The sequence below is a fragment of the Xiphophorus maculatus genome, chromosome 1, assembly GCF_002775205.1.
Source record: "Xiphophorus maculatus strain JP 163 A chromosome 1, X_maculatus-5.0-male, whole genome shotgun sequence".
In the NCBI taxonomy this organism is placed as follows: domain Eukaryota; kingdom Metazoa; phylum Chordata; class Actinopteri; order Cyprinodontiformes; family Poeciliidae; genus Xiphophorus; species Xiphophorus maculatus.
In genome coordinates this window covers 19,599,300-19,615,537 of record NC_036443.1, presented here as the reverse complement: position 1 = coordinate 19,615,537, position 16,238 = coordinate 19,599,300, and the positions used below count along the sequence as shown (strand labels likewise).

General features: G+C 38.7%; 1 protein-coding gene across 1 annotated transcript in view; it reads right to left on the bottom strand.

Moving 5' to 3' along the window:
• Positions 1-905: 905 nt before the first annotated feature.
• Positions 906-16,238, bottom strand: part of LOC102235564 (poly(rC)-binding protein 4-like) — a 42,578-nt gene continuing 27,245 nt past the window's right edge. The window contains exons 8-14 of the mRNA XM_005801675.2: positions 15,078-15,152; positions 12,021-12,092; positions 8,566-8,607; positions 7,659-7,734; positions 7,156-7,205; positions 2,830-2,999; positions 906-1,836 (exon numbers count right to left, since the gene is read on the bottom strand). Of these exons, the coding sequence (XP_005801732.2) occupies positions 1,491-1,836; positions 2,830-2,999; positions 7,156-7,205; positions 7,659-7,734; positions 8,566-8,607; positions 12,021-12,092; positions 15,078-15,152 (831 nt within the window). The 3' untranslated portion in view covers positions 906-1,490. The remainder of the gene's footprint in view (positions 1,837-2,829; positions 3,000-7,155; positions 7,206-7,658; positions 7,735-8,565; positions 8,608-12,020; positions 12,093-15,077; positions 15,153-16,238) is intronic.

The following is a 16,238-nucleotide window of genomic DNA, read 5'->3' as shown; positions in this document are numbered from 1 at the left end:
CCATGTCTTGCTAGATTTGCAGTTGTGCCACACTGTTTCAATTTTTGGATCATTGATTTAATGTAGGCCCAATAAACAACCGAAAAACCCAAAAATAGTAGGAAACACAACAAAAGAAACCAAACACATAATTTCAGAAAGGAAAATCTTGTAGCAGTAGTTCCCTTTTAGTGTTTGAGTTAGTGTATCTCCTTATTAGCTATTGTATGGAGGGAACTGTTTTCTGAAAAACCTTAACATTTAGTAATAGAAACTTAATTTATTCACTGACGTTTTGAATTATGATGTACTGTTTTTTATGTCCAACATTGTTGACACCCTTTCAGTTTGACTTGTTATCTTCCAAGATATGTGTGTTTTTTGGTCAAGCAAGGATTGTAACCCCAGTGTTTCATACATTTGTGATGCAGGCACAAGAAGAAAAAGAAGAAAGGAGAGTTCGGATAAAAGGCAGCCAGTTCCTTCTCCTGAGGATTATGTTGCTGCAGCACATGCAGATACTTCATGTTTACAGCAGCAATGTTCCCCCCCTCCCTCATTTCTCTGTCTTGGATTGTGCTTTTTTTTTTTTTTGCTTGAAAACTCCTCTGCCTTGGACTCTGACTATATTTTGTCCTAAGGGACCTGAAGAGCGAGTTGCACATAAAAGAGGATTCTGAGCATTCGTACATTAATATCATGGCGGCTGAGATATTTTCTATTTTGGTGTTTATTCTGCAGTCATTGTTAGGGGCATGCGAGCCCCATGATGAAAAGCCCCTCTCATGTGTTTGTCAACAAAAACAACAAACTGAGCAACCTCAAATCTGATCTTGCATCCTCTGTTTCCTAAAATATACTCTATTGCATTTATTCTGAAATAGGATCGCCTACTTGAATGAATTTGGAGACAGATGCACCTGACGTATCAGAAAAAAAAGACTTTTAATAAATGAAACAATACTAATAAATAAAGATTAGCCAAGTTTTACGTTCAAAGTGAAATCCAACAAAACAGACATAACACCGAAGTAAAGTACAGTACCAGAGCAGAAATTATATATATAAAAAAAGACACCCTGGGACATTTACAATTTTTTTTAAAAACCTCTGGAGGCAAACAGACATTGTATAAAAGCATCAAACAGTAGACAGTAATTTGATTCTGATTACAATTTACAAATTTATTGAAGGATAAATACTTTGCTGATATTTTTTACTTGAGGTGCACATGTAAACCTTTTAAACACGTGTCCTTGTGGTGAGTTTTTTTTTTTTTTTCTTTTCCCCAAAATGATCAATAACACTAATGAGGCAATGATGAAACCAGTCCATAAATTCACGGAAAAATGACAAATTATAATTGTAAATAAACCTTTAATGGCATCCTCCAATGCTCTCCATTGCTGCATCATGGAGTTAAAATCCGGAGGATCTCTTCAGGTGGATATGGCTACATCAGGCGTTTTTTCTGTGGAGGAGCACTGCAGCTGTCTTTCAGCCGACTCTTGTCAGTAAGGAGCAAACTTCTGTCTCTCTGGCTTTTTGATGCAGTTTGCTGAGGAGATCTTGGCGGTGTAGGCGGCAAGGGTGGTGTGAGTGGGTGCCGCGGTGGCGGCCACAGTGGGGGCGGGGCCAGACAGAGTCAGAAAGGGGACGGATTTCATCCCCAGGAGGCCAGAGAGCGGCACGGCACCGTATGGGGTGCCAAGCATGTGAGTGGGGGTCAGCGTGCTGACAGCGGCCAGAGTGGGTGCAGGAGAGGCGGTGGGGGAGGTGGGCTGGGTGAAGGCCATGTTGAGGTCAACTGGAGAGGCCATGGTGGCTGCTTGGGCTGTGGATTTCGCTGTCTCTAAGCTGAGACGGTAAGAATAAAGAGACATAAAGATGGGAAAATGGATTACTGGATTGAACTGTATCACTATTCTGCATTTAAAGGCAGAGCAGATGTGTTTTATGATTCCAGCATAGATGGTATTCTCAGTCAGTATCTTAGCAGTAGATAGCATTCTGCTTCGTCTCAGTTTTTGTTAACAAAAATAAACTTAAACCAGCAAAAGCAAAAGTTTTGTCAGAGCAAAGTCATTTATATAAGCTAAGTTATTTCATATTTGTACTCATTCTAGTTAATAACTTTTACAGTATTGTCACGCAAAAACCTAGAAAATCTATGTGCCCTTGTGAATATGATGAGAAAGATCAAAACATTCCTCCTTTGTCCATTATTCTGACATTTAGCAAACAGAATTACATTTAATAATCTTAACTAAAACATTTAGTCTGATTTGATGTCTCACCACGAGAGAGTAACAATTTATTTGACGGGTTGAGACTAAGACTGTCGTTACACCGTCATAAACATGATATAACACCTGTCACGAACATGAGTAAGTCTTCATGAATATTTATGACTGTTGTCATAAAGTGTCATCCGGTAAATCATGACACATTTAATACAAAGTTGACATTATTCAAAATGTCTTTGTTATGACATGACAGTTTTATTCACAACCCGTCAAATAAAGTGTTACCAAAAAAAGTTTTAATTTGTAATTTTTTCTCATTTTTTCACTTTCCTTAAATAAACAAATCCTGTTTGCAAGTATTTTGTGTTGTGCGCAAAATTCAAAATGAGTGTGATTTGAAGCTATGTTCTCAAATATAATACTACATTACAAAAAATATGTCACCACAACCTAATTCAGGTTTTCTTCACTGCCTTTCGCAACATCACGAGCAGCAGAAGGCGGCACCTCATTAATACTTATGACTTCTGACCCTCTCAAGCCAGCCAGTGTGCTCGTCCTGTGGCAACTCATTAGATGACTTTTTCGTATCTCTGGGTCTTACCAGGAGGTAATGAGGTACTGGGCCAGGTTGATGCTGACTGGTGTTCCTGTGATGGTGACATGGCGGTCGCTTGTTCCATCCAGCTGGCTGCCAATTTTAATCTGAGCTCCTGACACCTGCCGGATCTCGTTGATTTTGGTTCCTTGACGGCCGATGATTGAGCCAATCAGCTGCAGAGGTCAAAGGTCAATCAGTTTGCAGGGTTAATAATAACCTTACACAGGGGCGCCGTATTGGGGGGGAAAGTTATGACAATTCCAAGGGGCTCTTGTTTCTGCTTTTTAAAAAAAATCAAATATGTTTTTACTTTAAGTTCAATGAATTTTTGGATGACTATTTACTTGAGTAAAATATGATGTATTGGATGCTCTATTCTTTTGGACTGTGTTTATCTTCAAATATCTTAAAAACCAAAATAGCCAAAAAGTTGGGCAAAAATTCAAATTATAAATAGATGAATTACTACAGCAGCAAAACTTTCTGACTGAAACATGCTCATAGTTACTGTTAACAAAAACAGCGAGCCATGAAAAACCCAGAGTTCTGTTTGGCTGATCTGATGCTGACAAATTCAAATATTGCAGTTAGGTTGCTGCTCTATAGTTGTTTGGCCATCCATCATGAATGTCAAATGCACGTTTCTACCCTGCCGGGGTCTTGCTTAATTGCTACTGCGTAATAACGGTAAAGGAGACAGGATGAGGCACATTTGCCTCTCATTAATCTGAGCAGCTAAAAGGTTATTGATTCCTCAGAGTGGTGACGGCTTCCCAAACAAATCACTTCCCAAACAAACACTAGCTTGATGCATCTCTGCACTAATGGAAAAACATAATGGGAAAATAGCTCAAATGCATAACATACGTTCCTGTTCCCGTCGGCCTGAGCGTTCTCTCTGCTGGAAGCAGAAGAGACAACGACCAGACCTTCTCTTGCATCCCAAAAAACGTTATTACTTTTGTTCTGCTTTAGTCATCCCCACCTGGACCCCAGGCTGTTTAGTGACAATGGATATTTAGCGGGAGAGGAGTTAGCGGCTACGTATGAACTCAAGTGCAGGTGTCAGGTGCTCAAGCAGCAGAGTTTATGTAGCCAAATATACAGCAACTGAGGCAGACAGTGATGAAATGCTTGTAGGATGAGTGTGTGGCAAGTTTAACAGCTGCTGATGTTTACTGAAAATTGACTTTGTCTTGACGTGTAACACACAAACTCTGGACTTCTTCTGTCTGTGTTTCTCATTTCTTTTCTGACAAGTAAGCGCCGTGGTCCAAAATCTGTCAGAGCGACTTTGCCTGGCTATTATTGGCTCATTCAGGTGGGGGGTGAATAGAGAGCAGCCAGCCCAAAGAGCCACACTACAGACAATGGTCGCCACAGACCATATATAGCTGATAAAGCCTCTTCCTAACTGAGAGCAACAATCTCTACTGGCTATCAATAGCATACAGCTGTCATCAGCTTGCCTGCTTTGGTGTTCATGACCTCATACTGTTATCATTTCTCTATGAACAACCTGAGAAAAAGAAAATCTAAATATACGCAGGTGTGATTTCACAGATGATTGCATTCGTTAAAAGCGACGCCGCACGGTGCCTCTGGACTACTTGTGGCCTATATATCGATGAGTTCCTGCTGAGACATTCATTTAAAAAGGACACAGAAAGAAGGATGGGGTGGCGACGGGTGCAACCATTTTTCTTCCTGCTAAATCTCCCCTCTTCCGCAGAGACACAGCAGCACAATGCTGACTGGGTGTAAGCAGTTTCTGAGAGCATCTGTGAGCCTGCGTGTATGTGTGTGTGTGTGTGCACACATGTAAGCCTCCTTCAGGGCTTCAGTGTGCGATCACAGAGTGGGTTTGTGCGGCCCTGAGGAGGATGGGGGAGCGGGGATTTTACGGCGGGCCGAGGAGGGTCAGTCACGGCTGTAAGTCCTCTCTTCTGGAACAATGGCTGGAGCTCACAGCTGTCCCTGTCACGTACCGCGCTGGACTCCCTCGGTCCTCTGGTACATTGTGTTGTTCGGTATGTGGGGGTTTCTTTGGGGATGGGAGGCGGTAACGAGGGACCTGCTGGTTATTTAGAAATGATTAAGGCATCTAGCTATATCCTACACACTATCCAGACAATGAAAACAATGGTTCTATTTTTATTTATTTTTTCTGTCTTTGGCGCAAATTATGTCCATTGCTGATTTGTCATTGCTCCTGCTAAATAATGTCATAAACCTACACAATAGTGTAAACACAGGGCCATGCAAAAGTATTGATAGCCCATCATGAAACTTTTTAACATTTTTTTACATTATCTCACAATCTTCAACAGGACTATATTCAATAGGGCAAGACAAAGCTGCACACATACTCAGGCCCCTAATATGGTACCCATAAATAAAATCCAGTAGAGATACCTACAGAAGTCAAATATTTAGTAGAAAGAGTCCAAGTGTTCCATGAAGGACAAGATTAGTAAACAAACAGTTTCATGAAGACAAAAGGATCACTGCAGACAAATCATGAATAATGTTCTAGAGAAATTTAAAACAGGGTAAGGATATAAGCCAATATTCAATTTTTAAACATCTAACAGAGAATTGCTCAGTCGAGTAGCTAAAAGTGAAAGGAGTGCAGCATGACTGCATACCTAGCAACAAATAGATATCTATCTAGATATGTATCTAGATAGATCAATAGATAGATAGATAGATAGATAGATAGATAGATAGATAGATAGATAGATAGATAGATAGATAGATAGATAGATAGATAGATAGATAGATAGATAGATAGATAGATAGATAGATAGATAGATATCTTAGATATAAGAAGAGCCTTAATCAGTCACTCTACATGAGATGTACAAGGCCACAGCTCAGGTGGGAGAATCTGTCTAAAAGACCACTCTTGCCACTCTTTACGGAAGAGTGGCAAGAAGAACCTCATGGTTTAAAGAAAGCTGTCTTCATCTTAGTTTGCCACAAGCCAAAAGTGAAAGACAGCGTGAACAGAGCTCTGGTCAGACAAATGCTTTTATATTTTTCTTATTTTTTTGGAATACCTGCAGCAAACAAATCCCTGCCCCCTCACTATCTACTCAAAACCCTCAAATAAGACAATGGCAGCATCAAGTTCTGGGGAGGCTTTTCTTCATGAAAGACAAGGAAGTGTCACAGTTGGTGGGAGGGTGGATGGGGAAAACTGTAAGACAATCTTGGAAGAAAAATGTTTGGAGTTTAGAAAACACTTGAGACTGGAGTGGAGGTTTGCCTTTCAGCAGGACAACAACACCAAATGTACAGTCAGTGCTACAATGGGATAACTTAAATCAAAGCATATTCATATGTTAGATCCAAATCCAGTAGAGAATCAATGTTCACAGGCACTCGCCATGCAATCTGACCGAAACAGAGCAATTTTCCAAGGAAGAAAAATGGGCAAAACAAGCTGCTAGAGATATTCCCCTAAAGATTAATATCTGATTCCAGCATGCTGAATGAAATGCACTAGATATTTGATATTTGTTTGCAAAAAATAATGAAAGCCATGAATCATTTCCTGTTCTATTCACAATTATCCACTACTTTGTGTTGGTCAACCACATAAAATCTCAATAGAATACATTTTGAGACTTTTGAGCTCAGTGTGATAAAATGTGAAAAAAGCTCAGTGGCTTGGAATACTTTTGCAAGACACTATAAACACAGACCATATTGTTTAACATACTCTGCAGCTTTTCATTTCAGCTGTTCTGAGGATATGAGTGATAAATATTCATAGAATTCATTGCGGTATTTACTTCTCTTATTGTTTGCAGGATGCAGCTATGTAACGGCAGAACTGACATCGAAGCAGCCACGCCTAACGCCCGACTGATTATTTCATTGTGATTTTTGCTCTGAGATCAGAGAGTCTGCTCATCAAACCCAAGCGGAGGCTGAGCAAGTGAAGAGGGAACGGATCTTTCTCTTTCTGTTTTCTTATTGGCTCTTTTGACAGCAGACAGCTTCTAAGTAGGTCAGGAAACATGAGAGGATTTTACTGATCACTCATGGGAGTGAGTCTAAGACACTGCAAGTGCAGCCCGCACAACAATGCAAAAATGGATCCATATCGGCTCAAAAATCCTTTTAACCTTGACGTAGTCCGAGGTTAGGATAATGAGGGGATAATTAGTGAGTTGCCCACATTGCTTTTATCTCTTTTGAAGTCACACTGCAGCATCTTCGTGGTTGCATCTCATCACCTGCTGCAGAGCTGTGTGAATGTGAGATGAGGACTGGATGTGGAAATACAGACACTTAAAAAAACAAGTGGATTTCTCTTACATCATTGGGAATAAGAAGCTCCTGAGATGTTTGAGAGTTTGAGTCCAAACCTGAGAGAGAGAACATATAAGCATTCAGAGAATAAAACCAACATATCAGAGGTTTTACAGAAAAATTGAGCTCCCTTAATTTGCATAGCTGCACAATCCACCCCTGATGTGCTGCAAAAAACTTTATCAGTGGTAAACTTGCAGATACAGCCATTTCCATTTTAATGGTACCATGTTTAACACGGCACCATTCCCCCCCCTCCCAGTTCTTTGACACTGCAGAACATATCATTACACGTAATACTTTCTCAGTCAGGCTGTCGGGTTCAAGATAGCTACGAAGCCTTGTCCCCTCCTGGCAAACTGACAAGGCTCCAAATCAGCTCGGCTAATAACAGCCGTCCTTTACCTCCCATAACTGTGGGCAGGTTAAAAAGCCACATATGGTTACAGTGGGGGACGTGTCAGAGCAATGGAGCACAATCAAGAGAAGTCCTGACTAATAACAGATACCAGGCATGATTGTCGAGGCAGGCTGGGCAATGGGACTCAGGCCTTGCTGCATGGACAGCTGGTGCAGCTTGGCCAGCTGGAAAACAAAGAAGAAGAACTTGTACCAGAGACATGTGAACCACAAACTCAACAGGTTGTATAAAATTTAGACATGGGCCATTGTGATACTCTCACAGTTAGATTCCTTGGCTAAAAGTATGTTTTCATTGTTCCTGTAAAACATGAATTACATGATCTAATTAGCTATAGATTCAAAAGGGAGTAGCAACAATTATTCCTACTGCTGCAGAGATTATATAACACACTGCTTATGAAGCAGCTGTCACATTCTTCCCCGCCCTCCTACGTTTGCTAGTACACTGAAAACAATTCAGGTCTAAATGTGATGAAATGGACAATTTGTGGAACATCAAGTTCTGTCACGTCTTTAATCTGTATGTGTTGCATTTGATGCACTCTGAATAGTGTGTATGCATTAGGATGAGGAGTGTGGAATTCAGTGGTCAGCTGTGACAGAACAGGATGGCAGGATGTGCTATTTCACGTTTCATACTTAAACATCAACTGACCATCTGGAAATTAAATATGTGTAATCTAGAAGTGGCCTCTAGTGGTCAGATAATTATTAGAAGAATAGATATCACATTGCGGACAATGCAGTGTAGTATGAGATTAAGTTTCTTCAATTTGCTGACCACCAACAGAGAATTGAGGGTCAGCATTGCAGTACTCTACAGCATGCCTTCCAGTACTTTCTCTAAAATCTTAGTCAAAGGACCTAAATATGCAGCAATGATAGGACAATAGGAGCAGTTTTGAAACTCAACATTTTAAAACCTCTGTATAACTTGTTACCATAACTGGCCCATGTCTAGTTAAATCACAGTTCTCCTAGAAGCAGCCATACCTCTGAATGTGGAATGCCATATTGATTTTGCAAGGTGTAGGCCTGTAACAGAGCATTCTGCATCAGTCAAATTATAGCAGTAAAAACGTCACACAGGCAATAAATTTGCAGCTTCCTAATGAAAGTGCTTCTCTGTGCATACAAGCTGTTTTAGCTAAATAACATACAGCAGAAAAAGAAACAGATGGCTGCATTTCCACTAAAAAGAAACAATCATCGGATAAATCTAAAGTATAAATTCATTTTTGTGTTCATTGATTGATTCAGACACAACTGTTAGCTTTGGTTTGACCCAGTGTGAAAATGTCCTTTCTGTGTATTTTTCAGAGCTGTTGCCATGATAGAGGTCAATAGTATCGGAGTTGTGTTGCCAGCAGCATTAAAAATAGCTTATTAAAGTTTTATTAAGAACTGCTCTGTCTGCAGTTTTCTGTTTTCCTGTACAATCTACACATATGAATAGAGACATTTCTATATCGGGTCTAGAGCTTATTCCAACAATGATGGGTTTATGGTTGCACTGAAAAAATATATTATTGGATCTTTTGATCCAGTTCTACTACAACTATGTTATAAAATAAATGCACTTTAAATGTCAAATATTACACACAATAATAATAATCCACTGTGGTGCATGATGTACCATCACTGCAAAGATGGGTCGAAAAAAAATATCCAAATGTATTTTTTTCACCATGCTTTAACTCCAATTACCTAATCTGAAGTAATAAATTAATTTTCCCCACCTCTTTTACTGAAATCCATATTAAAATAAAGGAAATGGTTATTTGTAATGAACTGTGTGCCTGATAACACAATGTCAGGCAAATGGACAGAATATTGAGATTATTACATTTTTCAGAGCTTCGTGCTACACAAACATAACTGTCCTTATTGCTATAAAGAGTTTAGTATATTACTAAACATCCAAAAGCATAAATATTTCAAACCTGGTGAACCCGACAGTGTCTCATTGATTAATATGTGCATTTTCAATGTACTATAGAAGAAAGAAACCTTTGAAATTGATTCATGTTCAATATCCAAATCCCACTCTCCTGGAGTGAGACTCAAGCTTTTGCTTTATATTTTGCTCTTGGTTCTCCTATTGTAACTGGACCAAAATCATATGTGTACTGAATTGCAGTTAGTGTGTCCTAACACTAATAATGTTTAGTTGTGCTATGCTAAACATGATTATCATTATGTGCTTTCCTGGTTTTGATAACTGGCAACACTAAATTGCCAGTTATCTGTTTGAAACAAGCATAAAGTTACAAAAAGATTACAGTCAATATGTTTTTAAATATTTATTGAAAAATATATATTACACAATATGCATAACATATGTTTTATCAACGCAGGTTCTAGCCTTATTAAACAAATGAACAAGAAATGGCTGAACACCGACTATTTATGTCATAGCAACAAAACTATTGAAAAGGATCAGAAAAAATATTATCCTAAAAACTAACATTTTCAATGAACGTCAAGAAAATCGCATAACTCTATGTTCTGATTCAGCTTGTCCTCAACATTATAAAATAAGTACCAAGGTCAGACGATTGCCTTGATAGCACAGTGAGACAATTTTGCTCAAAGTTTGTGGCAGATTATTATTAAAACTTCAAAAAAGAAATCCAAAGAACATCCAAAGTGCTTTTCCAAAGAGCAGAATAAATCTGGAATCTGGAGTGGTTTTTGGCACACGACGCAGGTTGTTCACTGAATCAGATAAAGCTGCACTAGGTAAGGCCAAGGACAGCAGCTGGATGAAATGGCAGAAAAGCAGCTGAAACAGTACTGTAGATTCACTGTGTGTTTGGCTTCATGTTGTACTGACTGAGAGTCATACAAAAACTCCTTCGAAACGTCTTTTTTTAGGGTCAGCAAAATGTTGCACATTACTGAGAAAATAATCTTTAGTTGATAAAAGCGAAATATTTCAAAATTCTTGCGGGAGAAAACAAAGATGTCAAGGGAGAAGAAATTTTATTAAAATAAAATTCATTGCTAGCAGTGAATTGAAGACAATGAATTCATCAGTCAAATAATTTAATAATGTCAAATTTCTGGTCTTGTATTTGAGTCAGGTTAAACAGACCTCTCGAAAACGTGCACATTTATTGTAAGATGATTGATCATGTAATGGTGTTCCATTGTGAGTTCCTATTCCAGTCAAGCTCAGTCTTGATTTGTATGCCTGTCCTTACAGCACCAATGCTAATTGTTAGCAGTGAATTGAATTTTTAATAAATAGCAATCTTGCTGATCAACATTAGTAAGATTTCTTTAGCCATCTTACTCAAGTTGTGATAATTAAATAATAAAATACTGCAATATTTGTGCATAAAGTCATGTTTAATTTAAATTATCTTTGTTGTTCTTTCAGTGAATCGCCTTGAAACATTCAGGGAGGGCAGAATGACATCCTTAGTTGTCTGTGGTTATATGGTGATAATGTCTCAGGATCTACTTAATGAACTCTGCTTCTAAGGGCTACATTGCTACAGAAGCATTAAAGTTGCACTTGATCATTGACAAGTGATTACAGACAGATTTTATTGCTGAGAAAGCAAAATGATACATTTAGGTAGAAATTTCTGAATAAAAGGTGAACTGCGGAAAACAATAGCTGAAGCCTCAAAACTCAAGAGACCACCCAACAGCTGAAAAGTAAAACATGGATCTATGGATGTATCTGTCCATCTGAATAATTAAGGGGGTGTCTTTATAGCCCTCCCTCATTACAGTTATGGCCCTACCAGACAGCACTTAGCTTAACTCAATTTTGTCTGACGCCAGCAGTCTGGAATCTATTACCAGTCCATCCTATATGGTCATAAATGGGAGAGGAGAGCTCATCCTTGAACTGTATCAATGCATCAGAGCTGCGTCTAACTCCAGAAGATCAGAAACAGTGTAAATTTATGAAATATTGTTAGAATTTACAAACCCACTTAATGTGTTGAACGTTTAGATCTTACTATCCTCAGCTAGAAGCTGCCCTTTCCATGCTGATAATATAACAGCACCTTCCTCTGCTGTCATGGGACGAATATTCCTAAAGCCGAAATGTTTGTGGTGCACAGCTTGGCGGGACAAAAAAAGACATGGTGGATCTGCGGTGGTGGTGCGCAATGGCATCAGGTTTCAGCACTGCTTATAGCTCCTATGAAAGGCAAGAACAATAGCTGCAGCTTTACGCTCAGCTGTTGGTTTTAATGCCTCATACCGCATGTTGGACTGTGTTTCTGTGCACCTACAGCACAAGCCGTGCTCTCTATCATCACTCAGATCCTCACAGAGCTAACACTCATTCCTCCGCTCTACAGGGGAGTTTAAAGACTAGTGCTTGAAACAAGCTGGCTCCCACAGCGACGGGTTTATTCAAGAGATTTTAAGGAGAATGTTACATTTTACACAGACTGCACATCAGGGATCAGTCCACTTACCTGTTGGAGGTCCAGACCACCCTGGGTGACTGAATAGAGAGGGTGGGGGGCGAATTCTGAGGCGTCGAAAACCTAAAAAGACACAGAAACAAATGAGGGAGGCAAAAAGAGATTTCAACTCCATGCTAAAGTATTCACACAAGTTGAATTTTGCTAATTTTTTTAATGTTCTATGTTGCTGGAATATTGTTTTTTTTGCAAAATGCAAACAGGTCTTGACATAGTTTTTTTTTCTTCTTGCTGCTCTTCCATTAAGGCCAGAATAGTTGAGTGCATGGCTGATGGTTGTTCTGTCAGTTTTCTTCCACCCGTGCTGTGAATTTCTGAAGCTCCTCTGCAGTTAACATGGTTGTTTTGGCTGCTTCTCTGGGTTAATCTCCTTTTTCTGTTTAGGTGGAAGACAGTTTCCCCTGTTAAGTTTGCAGTTGTGTCGTACATTTAATATTTTCTGATGATGGATTAAATAGTGTTCAGTGAAGAATGTAAAGCTTGTAATGTTCAACAAACTGACCCAGTTTTAGTCTGCTCCAAAGATTTCCCCTGATCTGCCTGCTATGTTTCTTGGTCTTCATTATGCTGTTTGTTCTCTAATATTATGTAAAGCAGCTGTAATTCACTGAGATTTAATTTTGGACTCTGAAGGCCTTTGATCCTATTGGGGTATCAGGGTGAAAGGGACTAAAAACACAAACTCTCTGCACATTTATTTTTCTTCCACTTCACAGTTGTGTGCCACTTTGTTTTGGTCTATAACATTAAATCCCATTATAGCACATTAAGCTTTCTGGATCTAATTTCACAAAAAGTGAAGAAGTTCAGGGGAATAAATACTTTTGCACTCCAATGTGTAGGTTACCATATTGTCATGCCTGCAACACTGCAAATATTTTAGCTTGGAGTGCAAGTGGGTGGAAGTAAACCTGTGCATACTAGCCACAAGTTTGAGAACGACATATGATGTGAGAATAATAAATAGAAGCCTAAAATGTTTAGTTTATTTTTAGCTGTTGCCACAGATCAAATTTGGTCCGCGATAGCCTCTCAAGCCTGCATTTCTGACACTTTTACACACGTAACAGGCTTATGGGCTATGACTCATTCCATAGACCCTTTCCCACCCTATTTCATTTCCCTCAGAGATTTATGCATCCTTATCACGGCACAGCTTTCATTAAAGCCTCCTCTCGGTGACCGGCCCCATGCCCCGGGTTTAATTTTATTGCCTATTATGAGGAATATCAAAAACACAGAGCCATTCTGTAAATTGACTCGAGTCTGAAGCAGCACAAACAGTGTCAGAACTGCTGACAGCTATGCAGAATATCTGGCTGCTGCTACAGCCAGAGGAGCCGGCAGGCCTCCAGCCTCACTTGCTAATCTTGTGATTCGCTCCACGGGGAGGGAGCGGGGGGAAGGTGGTCTGAGGGTATCTGCCCCTTCTCAAACAACAGCATCTTTAGAGCTCCAGTCATTTTACACATGCAAAATCCACTCAGGCCCCCACCAGTGACCTTCAATAGGATTCTTGTCTTTACAGCAGGGGTAGCAAAAAAACAGATGAAAAAGAAAAAAATGGACCATGCAAGTGCCACCTCCAAGGATTCTGTAGGAATTTTAGGAAAAACTCAGCCTGGTCATTGCCTTCCTACACAATTCCACTCGATTCTTATCTCCCTTCAGTGCTACATCTGGGATTTCACCCATTGAATTCAATTTATCTGCTTGAATTTCAATTGGTCAAATCCTCAACCAGAAGGAGGAGCTGTGAACAATGATGATCTTCTGAGTTGTTTTAGGATTGCAGTTTGCCATGACAGCAGGCGAATTGAACAAAGCCGTTCAGTCTATGTTGGCCACACTTCCAAATATCACATTAACATTAACGACCGCTTCGTTCAACTCAGCACTTCTCTCTTCGCAGTGGGGGATGGTTGTTTGCAGCACACGCAATTTCCAGTAAGCTTCATAGCATCAAGCTGGCACATTACATACTGTATGTCACAGTCAAATGTTAGCGGCTAGGAACAATTTAAAACTTCTTCAGAGTCCACACCTCCAGCAAGTTATTGTTTCTCAATAGTCAAAGGTCCAGACCCTCAGTATTAGAAATGCTTTTCGTGTTTGCTATGTTTTACTGCCACAAACAACCCTGACCGTACCTTGATACATCACAACAATCCACCATGAGATTTATTGTATTTGTGTTTTTTTTTCTGATATAATTAAATATGAAAAATAATGTTGAAATGCAGATTTTTATTTCCAAGTAGTTATCATGGATTTCCACAGTAATAAGCAGATAATTTGCTAAACAATAAACAAATCCAAAGAAAGACAAAAAAATGCCATAACTTTTAAAAGTTAGTCTTTTAAAGTATTTCTTTCTTTCTTCCTTTGTTTGTTTGTTTCTTTCTCTCTCTCCTTCTTTCTTTCTTTCTTTCTTTCTTTCTTTCTTTCTTTCTTTCTTTCTTTCTTTCTTTCTTTCTTTCTTTCTTTCTTTCTTTCTTTCTTTCTTAAAAGCGTAGAGCACATAACTGCAAATGGAGCTTAAAATAGAAATAACTTATGCCTCATAGATGAAAACACTTAAGCTGATTTATGGTGGCAATTATTTTAGTTCCTTGTCCTCTGTAGTTTTTTTTTTGTAGCAGACATTTGTTGGTGTGTTGGTGGACAACTTGAAAAGTCAACTAATAACTTACTGGTAATTTTCTATTTATTTATGGTAATTTTTTCTGTCACGATGAGGAATTTTTCATTTTGGTGAAATACTTTGATAACAAGAAAGTCAACAAATTTTCATTAAATTAAAATACGTTAATTTAATTAACCTCATAAGAAGAAACAAATCTCCTTATAATTTATTTGAGCTATGACTCATAACCTCTTAATATAAAATGCAACAGAAGTAGTCATTTAAATGTCAAATTTATTTTACTGATAATTTTATTTCTTTCTGCATTATTTCCTCTATTCAGGAATTATGCAGCTCACACGTTTTGCAAAACTACAGTCTGAAGCCATCCTAAAACCAGTTTTAATATTTCAATTTCTTACCTGGTTCCCTGCAATAAGGAGAGCAGCTGGTGAGGGACTCGGTCGGTAGGGGATGGTGGCACCTTTAGGTGGAGACTGAGGAGAGAAAACAAATAACCAGAGGCTGAAACCTTTACCAAAGGGAACATAAAGTTATACTCTAAACATGAACCTCATTAAATCATTGATTGATAAAAATAATCATTCTAAAAGAACAAAATAAAGACAAGCCTTAAAATATTAGCAATGTTTCCTGTATTTGTTTTTATTCTTTTTTTTTTGTTTAGTTTTGTTTTACATTGACTATGTACAAATACATCTAAAATTATATAATAAGAGAAATGTATTTATTTCATTAACTCAATTCAGAAAGTTCATGATTATGGCTTACAGCAATTGAAACCTCAGAATGTAATTTATTTTTGAGCTCGTCATGCTTCCCTCTTGATTTAATTTTCCAACAGGCTTTCCCAACTAGAGTCTTTGTCTGAGTTTAACTTTTGTAATTAAATCAGCAAAAATAAATCTGCAATAAACTACAAGAATAAATGTCATATGTTGATAATAGTTGTATTTTATTATGTGACACACACCGAGGTTGTGGACGGGCTTGCCTTTTGCTTGGATTAAGCTTCCACTGACACAGAGTTATTTCAAGATAAAATTATTCAAACGCTGATAAGAAAAACAGATTACAAAGCGTATATGATAGTCTGCATCTTAAAAGGCCTCTTATCCTGCAGTGTTGATGATGCGCCTTTGAGTTGAAAATGTAGAACAGTCATAAAATCTTTGTATAACTTTGCATAATTTAAATCTTGGGAGCCAAAAGCAAGATGCCGCTGGTACAGAATCCTAATGAAAGTTACAAGCCTTTGAAGAAAACTGGTTCAAACTAGTAATTAGTCAGCCAGGTCCAGCTGCAGCGCTAAAACAAAAAGCCGCTTGTGCACTTCCATTAACACACATTGAGAAAACCGGGCTTGGGGTTGTTTTTTTTTTTTTTTTTTTCTCTTTCTCTGCCCTGTCAATTTTCTCAAGAGAGATGTTGTCTGTAGAGGTGCACAAAATGTGCTGCTGGCCATTTTATTTTTTGTGAGCAAACTTCTGTCTTTAAGCTTTGACCTCAGAGCCAGACCTCCCCCCTCCATATGATGTCCTGTTTTCAGTACAAGTCCTAAC